This window comes from Suncus etruscus, chromosome 9, assembly GCF_024139225.1.
Source record: "Suncus etruscus isolate mSunEtr1 chromosome 9, mSunEtr1.pri.cur, whole genome shotgun sequence".
Lineage (NCBI taxonomy): Eukaryota > Metazoa > Chordata > Mammalia > Eulipotyphla > Soricidae > Suncus > Suncus etruscus.
In genome coordinates, this window is record NC_064856.1 from 58412252 (window position 1) to 58425313 (window position 13062).

A 13062-nucleotide genomic window follows, 5' to 3' on the forward strand; every position below is an offset into this window, starting at 1 on the left:
ATTGGTTGGATGGCAGGCACCTAAAGTTTGGGGTCAATACTCAGAACCCAGAAGCCCTACAAAAACGAATGACAAGAAAGTGATAGCCCAACAGAAAGTGGTCCACTCTCTCCCATTAGTGCCAATATAATGATCCTAGGCCCAATCAGAGAGATGGGGAGAGATGAGAGGCGAGGTTGAAGAGGGGGAGGGAATGGATGACCTTAAAGAACATAGGAGGGAGCAGAACATGGGATTCCAGACTAGTCATTGCAGAAGGACATGCAGAGGACAAACAGCCTGTACACAGAGGAAGGATGTCCTGGATGTACTCACCAGTAAGCGTCTGCAGTAGCCAAAGCGTCTGCTGCCATCTTCTCCAGTCAGCATGAAAGAAAAAGTCTCACTGGAACAGGGAAAGGGCTGGCATAAGGGATGTATAAGAGGACCCAGACCACAGGCCCGAGAAGGGGTGCTGCTATTCCAGGGTAGAGTGCCATCTCCCAGGAGAGGAGGTTGGAGTCATAGTGGCTCCATTCAGTTGCACTACTACAGGGGTAAAGGGTGCTGCATCTCCTACTCCCCTCCAGGTGAGGCCTTACCTACTGTACTCAGACACAGGGAGCCAGTCCTTGGCATCTGGGAAACAAAACTGTGGGATGGCCTTAAGCCTCTCCTCGGCCTCCCGCATCTGCTTGGTGGGTCGGTCCAGCTAGGAAGAAGAGACACAGGGTTAACGATAAACTAGAGATGAGGAACAGAAGGGAGGTAGAGATGGTGCCTCTTTCAATTCTCTCCATAAAATCTGTGTGTCAGTGGGTCATGAGTGTATGCCAAAGAAGCACTTTTCTATGGGGCACCTGGTTTAGCACCATGGGCTAGGCCGGTACTGGGAAACAGAGGGGTCAAGCTCCCCAGCCCTATTTCGTCAGTGAGGGGAGTGAGAAGTGTCACCAAGGAACCAAGCACGGAGAAATGTCAGAAAGATGGAGATGGAGGGTGGGGGGCTGCTGTAGGCATCTACAGCATCAAGAAAATGACCCTGAAGGGATCCTAAGATCAGAGAGAAGCAAGGAAAAAGGAGTGGCCAGGGAGATGTGAAGAAAGAACAGTAGAGGGATAGGCAAAGGCAGGGACAGAGGAGTCTGAGAAAGCGATGGTGTGTGTGTGTGTGTGTGTGTGTGTGTGTGTGTGTGTGTGTGTGAGAGAGAGAGAGAGAGAGAGAGAGAGAGAGAGAGAGAAAGCGATGGGTCTGAGAGAGGGAAAGCGATGGTGTGTTGTGTGTGAATGTGTGTGTGTGAGAGAGAGAGAATGTTGTGTGTGAATGTGTGTGTATACATAAGGCAATTGAGGGGAGAGCATAAGCAACTGCTGAAGGGAAGTGATTGGCCTTTTAGAGGTGATGAAATCCATTTTAACAACGGTTCTATAACTGTGGATAAGTAAAAGTCATCAAATTGTTCACTTTAAGTAGGTGAATTACATCATGAGTTAGATTTCACTGGAGTGGTTAAGAATAAGGGGGAGGGAAGAGAGAGAATTGGGAGGCAGTGGCAGAAGTACCTGGGCCCTTTCTTAGAATGCTTGTCATCCCCATGAAGTCTGGATTTCAGTCTAAGTAGCTGAGAGGTACCCTCACTCACAGAATAGATGTTGGCCTGACCTGAGCGTGAGGTATTTCCCCCTAACCCATCTCAGAAGACTAAATAGGCTGAATAGCTCTGGCAAAAACAAGACTTTTTTTTTTTTTTTTTTTTTTTTTGGCACTGCTTCCCTGATGGTCTTCTCAGGAAGACAAATGTGGGAGAGAGGACCAGGATGGGACGGCCTCACCTTAGGAAACTGGTAGGAGACCTCGGGCAGGTAGGTGTTGCGGGACGGCTTCTTCTTGAGGGACACAACCACAAAGTACTCGAAGAGCTCCCGTTCCTGCCACTCAAGCAACTCCAGCTCCAGTGTCCGGTAACTGGGGGCACGCTTCAGCATCGACTGGATGTGGACAAGGCGCTGTGTGTGGGCTGTGGGCAAGTCATGAGTCAGGGACAGGTAGACTGGATGTCACAGACCTCTTTGGAAGCTCCTGCTACCTGACTCCGGGATCCCACTCTGTGGCTGACCTCAGACTTGCCCTGATATAGGAAGTTACTGGCTGGAGCTTCCTGGGGCCTTAAAAAGCTGAGATGGAACTTATAGAACCATCGCCACCAAGACATCCCATGGCCACCCACCCAGCCTCATTCTGAGGTCACTACCAAATGAATATCCTGAGACTTCATGCTGGATCCCATCAGAGTCCTTGGACTTGGCCTTCTGTCCCATTCCCAGGCCCAAAGCCCCTTGTCTGGGGAAGAGGGGAGATGGGGGTGTCAACTTCCCCACATACTTGAATCAGGATGATCTGGGCAGGGTATTCCAGCTGAGATAAAACCAAGATTTGTCCAAGGTCCCCAGAAAGTGAAGCTTTTCTGGAGATAGCAGTCCCCCTCTCTGGGGAAAAGGGAGATGAGTAGCCTTAGGGTCCCCAAGGACCAATTTCTTCAAACTATGGTATATTCTTTACAGCTAAATGGGGAGTTTGTGATCTTCTAAACCCATTTGAGTCTCTGGATTTAAACCCTTGGCCAGACAAGTTTAGCTCCCAACACTCAAGAACACCATTTTGGCAAAGTATGGCTAGTCATTTCCTTAAAGATGAGCAAAGGAGACATGAATTCAAGTTTGTGGGCATAGCACATATGGCTGTGGGGAAGGGCTGCTACAGATACTTGTTCCTTTGGCCTTAATCTGGCCTTCCCAAAGCCTTGCCAGACCAGGCAAGGGAAACATGCAAAGCCACAGAAAGCTGATGCCCTACAGCCAGGGCTGAGAAAGGAATCCATGCTCTATAAGAGTTTAGCCTCACCTTTGAACCTGTCATCAGAGTCACTCTCGCTCTCACTGTTCTCATCTGGAAAAGGAACAAGAGGGGATGCTTGCTGAGCCATGGGCCCTTAGCACACTTGTCTCCCACACCCTCCCACCTCTTCTCACAAGGGAGGGCTCTGATAACAGGCCTTCTGGCAAAGTGCTGAGAGGCCTGAGGTCACAGTCTGATCCTCAGATGGAACACCTGCTAGGTACATCTGAAGTCTGAGATCTGAGAATCCATTTTCTGTGCATCTACTTCCCACCTGGGGGAGCTGTGGCCAGAGCTGGAGGCTGAGCTGGGCACAGAGGCTTACTGGCCAAGAACACCAGGACCCTACTTTCAAGGGCCTAGGATTTGAAACTGCAAACAGTGGGCACAGTAAGTGATGCCTTTTCTTTTGCAGGAACAGTTTCCCACCGCCCTGTCCCAGGCTTCCAATCCCTGAGCCAGGACTAGTCACCTCAGGGTAGTTCATGCCAAGAAGTCTAAGTTCCTTGGTGGGAGGATCTTCTATTTGCCTCCAAAGTCCCCAACTGCAACCAGCAAAAGCCTCTCCCATTTTCCAAATAGCCCAGGACCCAGATGCCCAAACCCACTGAGGCATAAGGGCCTACCTCTCAGGGAGGCTGTCTCGATACTGGACATGGAAAGCTTTTTTAACCTCTTCTTGCCCCTCTTGGCATTGTAGATCGAGTTAATTCTTTGGACAAGCTGGGGGAGAAAAACAGAGAGAGTAAGTAAGGTGAGCCAGAAACCAGCTGCCTTTATTTTTAAGGGCTGTTCATCCCCCATCTGAAAACTCAGAGGCACAAGCTTTCTGTCCTCCCAACAGAGGGACCACTTCCCAGAGTCTTTAGGCTGCACTCTGACCCCAAGTGCAAACTAACTGGACAGGCTTAAAAAACTTCCCATCTACCTGGTTCCCTCTAATGTCTTCCCTCACAACATTAAACTTAGCTCCCTAGAGGAAGGAACTTGATCAAAGGAGACAGGATAGGAGCTCCGGGGTCCCCAGAGTCGTTGAATCCACCGAGACAAAGAGCTTCTCAGATGCAATAACAGGAACAAGGATTCTAGCCTTTCCCCTCTGGGCTACAGCCGGGAGCCCTGACAGGAAGGATCTAAATTCCCAATATACCCAAGCATTGTTTGCAGGCTAAAAATACCATGTGGCTAAATCCTGCTGCTCTGCTCTAGAGATCTGGGCTTGGTTGCCTACGTGTGCAAAATTGTTAAGGTGGGAAAACTCTCAATTCTCAAGGGTGATATTGGGGAAGACCCAGGTTTGAGTCTTAGATCCTTGGCACCCTTGGAAATGTCTGCATATGTGATCCAAGGTCACATGCACTGATGGGAAGGTTCCCAAGAACTGGTTTCTACCAATCCAGCCCCAGGCCCCAGGGCACACGCTCATCCATTCCTGCACTAACGCCAGGTACATCACTCACAAACACATACGACAACTTTGTTGATCAGAAAAGGGAACTAAACAGGTGAAAAAAGAGGGAGGCCATTGTAGGGACTCAGAATTCATTTCCAAGTGAAATACTGCCCCACTTAGAAGAGGAAGGCAGGCTAGAGAAGAGCCGCCAGCACCTGCCTGCCTAGCCCCCTAGCCCCATGAAGGCAGCTACCTTGGGGATGCGGCGGGCCCGGCGGCTGGACAACAGCTCACTGGTGGTGCTGAGGCTGTCCTCGGTGAGGCTCGAGGGGGAAGACGGGAGGCTCAGCTGAGCCAGCAGCAGCATGTCATCGTGGCTGTGCCTCTTGGGTAATCGTGGCAGGCGGTGGCTCTTCCTTTCTGACCAGTTCCCACTACGCAGGGACTGGCTGCCGGGTTTCAGGGAGAGCTGGTGTGGGAGAGGACGGAGGAGAGGACTCACCACAGACACCCTGGCCACATCTGTCTGCCTGGACACAGAGGTCACAGGCTGGCATCCCTGGCAACCTTCCCCAGGGCGTCCTCCTTTAAGGCCCTAGCAGAGTAGCAGGCTAGAGTGGAAACTAGCTTCTCTAGAAGATGCTGGGAGCTTAACTAAGTCTGCCACTACAAAAATGAACAGTTAAGGCTACGACAACTGCTGTCCTCTCAGTGAAAAAAAGAGATAGCAAAGCAGGAGTTGTGGGAGTACCTGCGATTCTTTGGGACAAGGTCTTAACTTTTTAATGTTGTTCTGTTTGTGTTTTGGATTATGGCCCAGCAATGCTCAAGGCTAACTTCTCACTATGTGACCATGGGTGACAGCTGGTGGGGCTCAGAGGATTATATGGGGTGTTGAGGATGGAATACAGGTTGGCTACTTGCAAGGCAAATACCCTCTACCTGTTGTACTATTGCTCTAGCCCCTCAATTCTGCTCATTATGGACTAGGCTGTTGGAGCCCATCTCACCACTCAACTCAAAGGGGCCACAGTTTACAAACCAGCCTGCTTTAGATGCTCCTGGCAGCTTGATTCCACTACATTTAGGAGAACATGGGGACTAGGAGTCTGATCACCAAGGTCATACAAGACACCTCACAGTACCCCTCATTCATTACCCCAGGCCTGATCTACTTTCTGCCTCCTCCCAGGTACAGTGCTGTCCTCCAGAACAGGTACTTTCCTCATCATGAGGAGGTTTCATCATTGTGTGTATGTGAGTATCAAGTCTTGTCATTCCTCAGCAAACTCTTCTTCCTCCCTCTCTCCCAAATTCTTCTCCCAACCTATCTGTCCAGTATACATTCCTGTTTGAACATAGCACATCAGAAAGACAAATCTTGCACACAAACAATCACATCCTTATAGCCAACATTAGAAAAGTCTCAGATCCCTCCAATGAACATCAACAATTAGATGGGCCTGGGTGGGTGGGGGAAAGTAGCTCAGTTCCTACTTACATTCTTTCCAGGAGGACAGAATGAGTGATTTTTGACTTTACATCTGTTCTTGTTATTTCTGTTTTGGTTTTGCCTCCCATTAATCCAATCCTTGGAGATTCACTTCTTCCCTGCAGCAGGAGTGTCTTGGGCCTTGCAGTTATCTGTCTAACTCTTAAAACCTGCTGCCTAGTTTATGATCAGGGACTCCACAACTTGCCTCTGGGCTGCAGAACACTAAGATTCTAACTGCGGCCACATGCTTTCCCTTTCCACAGAAAATTCCTGTAAGGCAGGAGACTATCTGGGGGACTTGGCTGAATTGAGAAGCTCAAAGGGTGGACAATGAACAACAGAAAAAGATGCCCCAAAGAGCTAGTCTTGACTTCCAGAAGGTTCTGCCAGAGGCAGAAGCTCCCCCACACTGTACTCTCCCCTGAGGTCACCACCTTGCCACGTTCCGGAAGTGTGGGCGGAAGCAGGAGGCCCTAGTGGGCCAGACCCCTTGTGACCTTCACGCTGCCCAGACAGGCAGCAACAAGGCTGCGGTTACCTGTGTGGGCGGGCAGTTGTACTTCCGGTCCTGAGGACTCCACATCCTGTGCAAGGAGTCCAAGGAATTCTCTGACAGTTGCTGGGATTTTCGGCCCACTCGTCGACTCTTTAAGTCTACATCCTCATATGGATTCTCCTTGGGCAGATCTCCTGCAAAGAAGAAAAAAGTTAGCGAAGGGGGGAGAAGGGAAGAAGGAAACACATGCTCTCACACACACACACACACACACACACAGACAGACAGACAGACAGACAGACACACACACACACACACAAACACATATAAACAGGCAGAATTCCTATGAACCAAAGAGAATGGCTTCTGCCTGGCCCCTTCAGCTCATGAGTCACACAGCTGCAAGTCTGCAGCAAGAAGGCTACACACAGATCCTGGCTTGGAGTCCAGAAGCTGAGTCCCTTCCCAATCCCCAACACCCCCCCCCCCCAAATTCAGCTCAGTCTCCTCTTGGCCTCTGCTTTCTAAATTCGCGATTGCACAAGACTGGCCTGGCTACCCCTGCCTGTGCCCGGACAGAGGAGAGAGCCAGCACCAGGCAGCCTTCCCTGGCTCCAGTCCTGCTGCGCCGAAAGTCCCAGAGATATAGTTCAAGATGGGGAAAGCTTTCAGAGGCCACACAGCTGGCCCTTTCCAACTGCTCCCCTAAGAGAAGAGGCCCCACTTCTGGGGGATGGGCCCAGGATATCACTTAAGACTCTAGGGAGAGGGGCTTTTCGAGGCCCCTGTCTTTCCTCTATAGCTCCACAACACTGAAAGCAGGGGCTCACTGGGGCCCGCTGAGTCACCCTGGCACCAAAATCCTGATTAGCAAGGAACATATGCTCACTAAAGATTTGTTCAAAGATCTCTCACTCCAGTGAGACGCTCTTTCTTCTGTGGCTGACCTCAGCAGAACTGGAATGGCCGTCACTGCCCCTTTGGAATAAACTTTCCTGCTATGATTCAAGGGAGGTGTGACAGGCTGGAGTCTGGGCCAAAGGGATGGAGTGGGAGGGGCTTATGCTTATGCTTCTCCAGACTAATTTCTAAATCAGTGCTGGGCAGTAGGCACTGAATAGGCACTACCAGAAAACCTTTGAGAGTCCAAACACAGTCACTGCCCTTAAGATCAATCTCTTGCTCCTAAGTCGTGCCCTCTGCCCTGACCGCCTCCTCCCCAAGACAAATATAGTAAATCACAAATCAGATCATTCCTGGCTCAGCCCTGAAGCAGAATCATAGCAATGTGAGAACCCAGCCCTCTGTGCCTCTCTCCCTTGTCTTTGAAGATCCTTTCTTCCTGTCACTATTTGGGACTTGAGGTTTAGGTATCAGTGACCAGAAGGTGGCTTTGCATACAAGGGGAGAACAGAGGGACTGTGGCTTCCCTCTGTTCAAGCAGCAGGATGAGCTTGGATGACCCATTGAGCCCCATGTCTGTCCCATAGGGGCACCTCACACCCTAGAGGAATGCAAGTACCACTTCTCAGTGGCAACCACAAGAAAGAGCTTTAGGACTAGAAACAAAAGATACTAAGAATGTTAACTTCCTAGTGCAGTGCTCACATGATTGCAAGTTTCTTCATTTCCAAAGCCAAGATTCCCTCCTCCCCCAATCATATTCACATTAACATGAAAGAAAAAACACAACACAACGAATTTTTTTAAGAAAAAAACCTTTGAAAGGTGTGAGGAACAGAGGAAAGGTGTGATGGGGAAATTTCAGGCACAGCTCATTAGATTGACTGGGAGCAAGACCAAGCCCTACGAATGTCTGAGTCAAGGATGCTTGGAGAAAGCATTTGGGGCTAGATGAAGTGATTTGCAATACCAGAGTCCCCAGCAGTGGAGTGAACCTCTTCCTGTAACACAGTCATATTATGAAAATGACTTGTCTTTATTCCCGAGCTCTGACTAAGCACAGTTGGCCTAGCCACAATGCCTCAACGTCAAATAGCCAATCAGGCATCCCCCCATCTTTCTTGTAGCCCACTCTACTGTGGGTTTTTAGGGAAAAGTCAGGCCCTATGCTTCTTGGTCCCTCACCAACATATCCTCTACAGGCTTTGGAAATGGCTGAAGTGGAAAACATCAAGACAATCTCTTCCTGATCTAGGCAAAAAAGACCTGAGCATCACTGTGCAGAGCAGGTCAAGAAGGACATTTATGCCACAGTCAGCAAATCCAAATTGACGGGGGCTGAATGATAAATCCGAGTCCTCCCCATCCTTCCCCAATCTCCAGGATCACCAAGCCACAATTCCCTTAGACCAGAATTTGTCTAAACCTTTGATGCTTTTCAATGAGCAATTCAGGGGCCGGTGAGATGGCGCTAGAGGTAAGGAAGCACTAGCCAAGGAAGGATCAAGGTTCGATCCCCCTGTCCCATATGGTCCCCCCACGCCAGGGGCAATTTCTGAGCACTTAGCCAGGAGTAACCCCTGAGCATCAAATGGGTGTGGCCAAAAACAAACAAACAAAAAAAAATGGATGAGCAATTCATTCCCTTGTTTCTTGATACCACATAATGACCAAAAATAACTCTAAATGTTCCTTGAGAAGGATGGATAAATGAATAAATGGATGAAATGTCCCCCTCTCATTAATAACCATACTTGAGATAGATATTTCTTTCTCTCTCTGTGTGTGTTGTGTACCTTGGACTAGACTTAGGGCCTCATACATGCAGGGCAAGGTCTCTACTGCTGAGCTACATTCCCTCCCCTAAATATTTCTAATAGCTTATAAGTGTCTGACATAAGTCCCAAGGCAAATTTTTTTCTTCCCTCTTTCCTTCTCCTGAAAAGTGCTTTCTCTCCCCAGAATTAGAGCTGTGAACATTCATACAAAATCCAAAGCACCAAGAAATACATGTGAGAAACTGGGGTCCAGGAAAGTAGCAGGTGCCCAAGGTTTCTGCACCTCTTTGACAACTGGAGAGAACACAATCAGAAGTAACAGGTTCCTACAAGAACTTTTCTTGGGAACTAAATTTCAGAAAAGCCCCAATTGTCTGATTATCTTTCCCAGCCCTAATTCAAGCCTCTTCCTTCTCAAGCAATGTTATACACACTCTAATACAACCGGGTCACTAATCATTTTTCCAGGAAATGAATCCTGGCTGTAACCCAAGTCCTGCCTCCCAGTCTTTGTCTGATCTCTTCAAAGGCCCCAGTTCACCTACCACTCTAAGCTTCCTGGATATATCCCAATGGCCCTCTGGAACTGTCTGCCAGGGACACACACACCCCCCCCCCCAGTCACTTCTACAAGTAGTAAGGAATGTGTAGACACCAAACAAATGCTGAGTCCCAGACCTACTAACTCAACCTACAAGGAAACACAGCAAACCAATAGCTCAGAACAGGGATGGGAATAAGTCTGTGGCTCACTCTGAGGGTGAGAAATACTGCAAGGCCAGAGAGACCAAAGCTGACAGGAGAAACAGTGCAGACAGAGCAGGGCACAGGTGGGAGACAAGAAGCCAGTCAGATGGCAAGTTTCTATCTATACCCCAATCCATACAGCTTCTGAAAGGGCAAAGAAGAATCGGACCCTCCTCCCCGTAGACCTGGCCTTGTGTAGCCCATTTCCTCAGGTCCAGATGAGGAAGCCATAGGGTTCAATCCTTCATGGCACTGCCCATGAGACAAGGGACATTGGCATCACCCAGAATTTAGTTTTGTTTTGGGGCCACTCAACAGTGCTCAGGGCTTACTCCTGGCTCTGTACTGAGAGATCACTGCTGGTAGACTTGGAGAACCATATGGGGTATTAGGGATCAAACTCGGATTGGCAGCATGCAAGGCAAACACCTTAGGAACTATTGATCCAGCCCCAGGATTTTTGACTTGTGCTCTCTATTATCTTTTCATTCACTTAGAGGAAGAACCCAGCCCCATTCAGCCCTGCCTCCCCTCTCCCAGCAGCTTTGGTCGTTGGCGTTAGCCATAAGTGCCGATCCCTCCTCCTCAAATCTCCAAGGTATACACGATTGGAAAAAACAATTCCAATAGAAGGGGGTGTGTGTCATATATGTGCATAGACACTGAGAATTTCTCCGAACTATCCTAAGCTTCTTAGACCACACCCTGCTATAGGAGGGCCCTGGATCTGCAGCTTCCCCTCCTCTCCACAGGCTCCATCCAACTGTTTCTCAGTTCCTTCTCTCCCTCAGAGTAGAAAAAGGTCAGGATAATGCTCAGAAACACCCTACTCCTCCCATTCCTTGACCCCCAACCAACTTCCCCATACAATCCCCACTGCCCTGAAGGCCAGGCACCAATTTTCACTGCCACTTAACTGCAGTCTCTGTGCTGTAGGTACCTAAATTCCTGTTTCAAAAAAAAAAAAAAAAATCCTGTTTCCCAGCTTAGGGGCCAATAAGAGGAGAAGGCAGACAGAGCTGAGGCCCATAAAGCTATGCTGTGTGGTTCACTGGCCATGTCCCCAGTCTGCATCCCTTTCGAGTTCCTGGAACCGTTCTCTCCGCCTAGCTAGCTGATGGCAGTGGGAATCTCTGCAGGAATGCAGTCCAGGCTCCCTGGTCAGGCGCCGAAGCCACTCCACATAACTCTCTAACAAGCTGCTTCCTTGGGTGCATTTTTAAGTGTCAAGGTCAGAATGCAAATGATTCTAAGACTTTGTAGAATAACAGCATCTTCCCAGGACACTTGTCAAGCCAGACAGGTGAGCATTAACAGCCCTAGGAAACAGTAATGCAAGTTATTTTATTTTAAACCCTTTGATTTCAAATTAGCAGGGTAAACCTCAGCCTATTTGGAAGACTCCTCACCCAGTTCCCTAGGCATCATGCCTAGCAATGGGTGGGAGGTCACTGAACCCTATAGACCCTCTTCAAGTCTACTACTCACAGTGAAGACATGAGTCTCTGGGCCAACTGATTCTCAACCACTGACTTACCAGGGCTCCACTTCAATCAGAGGTGTCCAAAAGGGAGACCTAAGATGGATATTGCTCTCCCAGCTCCATCATCAGTCCCCAAACAAAGCTCCCTCTGTCCTCATTTAAGTGAATGGAGCACAAGAGTTGCCTAATCCAAAGGGAGCCAGAAACACACTTAACATTGCAGAACACAAACTGGGCCAAGAACAGAAAGAAAAAAAGACTCTTGGGAAGTCAGAGGCAATGGTCAATCTGACGCAAAAAGTGAAACTGCCATTCAGAGTTTAGCAGTAAGGGTCTCCCTACAGGCTCTAGAGGGTCAAATTCTTGGGCCTGTCTCCAGGGAGGGATAAAGGGATAAAGCAACTAGAATCTAAGTGATAAAGAATGTCTCCCATATATATTTCCCTTGTGGCTCCCTGACCAGGTTGTTGTGGGGAACTGGAGGAAAGAAACATGCCCAAAGCACTGAATTAACCAACCAGACACTGAAATTTACTCCTGCCCTCAGAAAGATGAAGCAAAACTCAGGATCTGGCCACTTTCCTACCCTCGTTCAAGGCTCCAAAGTCCAGCTAGGCGAGCAACTAAATTGAATATGCCAACTCCAATCTCATTGCAGACTAGTCCTATCCTCTAGCTATCGCTTATCTATCCAAGAAGCATACCAGCTATTCCTGAATTTTCTTGCCACAGTCTCCTTTTCTTTGTGAGGAAAAAGACACACATCTCCCACTCCCACTTCCTATTCTCTTAACCTGACCTAAGAAGGTTTCTAGGACAAGATACCCTGTACTGTCCTGCCGCCACCACCACCACCCAAAAAAAAAAAAAAAAAAAAAAAAAAAAAAAAACTGTTTCCATACAATCCCAGAGATCTGAAATCATGGATTTCTAAACAGGTTCATGCTGCTCTTTTCTCTTACATTTTATATTGGATAATGCAAAACTACTTGCTTACCTGCAATTCCTGGGCAGTTCAGAAAGGCTGCCCAAGCCATCTCAAAGAAGAGACTAGGGGGCCGGGCGGTGGCGCTAAAGGTAAGGTGCCTGCCTTGCCTGCGCTAGCCTTGGACGGACCGCGGTTCGATCCCCCAAGCCAGGAGCGACTTCTGAGCGCATAGCCAGGAGTAACCCCTGAGCGTCACCGGGTGTGGCCCAAAAACCAAAAAAAAAAAAAAAAGAAGAAGAGACTAAAAAAGTGAGGAAGAGAGAACAGAAATGGCAGATGCCTCTACCTACAGATTCTATACCCAAGCCTTGGGCACAAAGATGTCTTTTTATCAGTGGTTAGGGAAAAGGCCTCCATTTCAAACACGTAGTTGTTCTAGAGATCTCTATTATCCTCCCATCATGATTTTGATTTCTCATGACCCAGGGGTCCTCAAACTTTTTAAACAGGGGGCCAGTTTACTGTCCCTCAGACCATTGGAGGGTCTGACTATAGTAAAAACAAAACTTATGAACGAATTCTTATGCACACTGCATATATCATATTTTGCAATGAAGAAACAAAATAGATACAAATACAATATGTGGCCTGCGGGCCATAGTTTGAGGACCACTGATAGACTGACTATACACAGGAAAGCAGGCCTGAGCTTTTTCTGCTGCATGTCCTCAGAAACATGGGCCCAACAATGCATAAATACAAAACTGAAATATTAAGCTCAGCTCAAGGGAATAGAAAAGCAGCTCTTTTGAAGGTACCTCAGTCTTATGAGGATCTGGAGGGCTCCCCAGTAAAGTTGCATAGCCTTCATTTGCTGACCAAGACTCGACCCAGTCTTTTTTTTTAACTTTATTTATTTATTGACTGGCTGGTTGTTGGGCCACAAGGTCCTACTGGGTCGACT

General features: G+C 48.4%; 1 protein-coding gene across 1 annotated transcript in view; it reads right to left on the reverse strand.

Annotated features, from left to right (window-relative positions):
* The window catches only part of DENND2B (DENN domain containing 2B), a 134184-nt gene that overhangs the window by 17394 nt on the left and 103728 nt on the right, over positions 1 to 13062 (reverse strand). Inside the window, exons 5-11 of the mRNA XM_049780994.1 lie at positions 6302 to 6453; positions 4522 to 4737; positions 3502 to 3598; positions 2882 to 2926; positions 1813 to 1997; positions 582 to 691; positions 316 to 385 (exon numbers count right to left, since the gene is read on the reverse strand). Of these exons, the coding sequence (XP_049636951.1) occupies positions 316 to 385; positions 582 to 691; positions 1813 to 1997; positions 2882 to 2926; positions 3502 to 3598; positions 4522 to 4737; positions 6302 to 6453 (875 nt within the window). The remainder of the gene's footprint in view (positions 1 to 315; positions 386 to 581; positions 692 to 1812; positions 1998 to 2881; positions 2927 to 3501; positions 3599 to 4521; positions 4738 to 6301; positions 6454 to 13062) is intronic.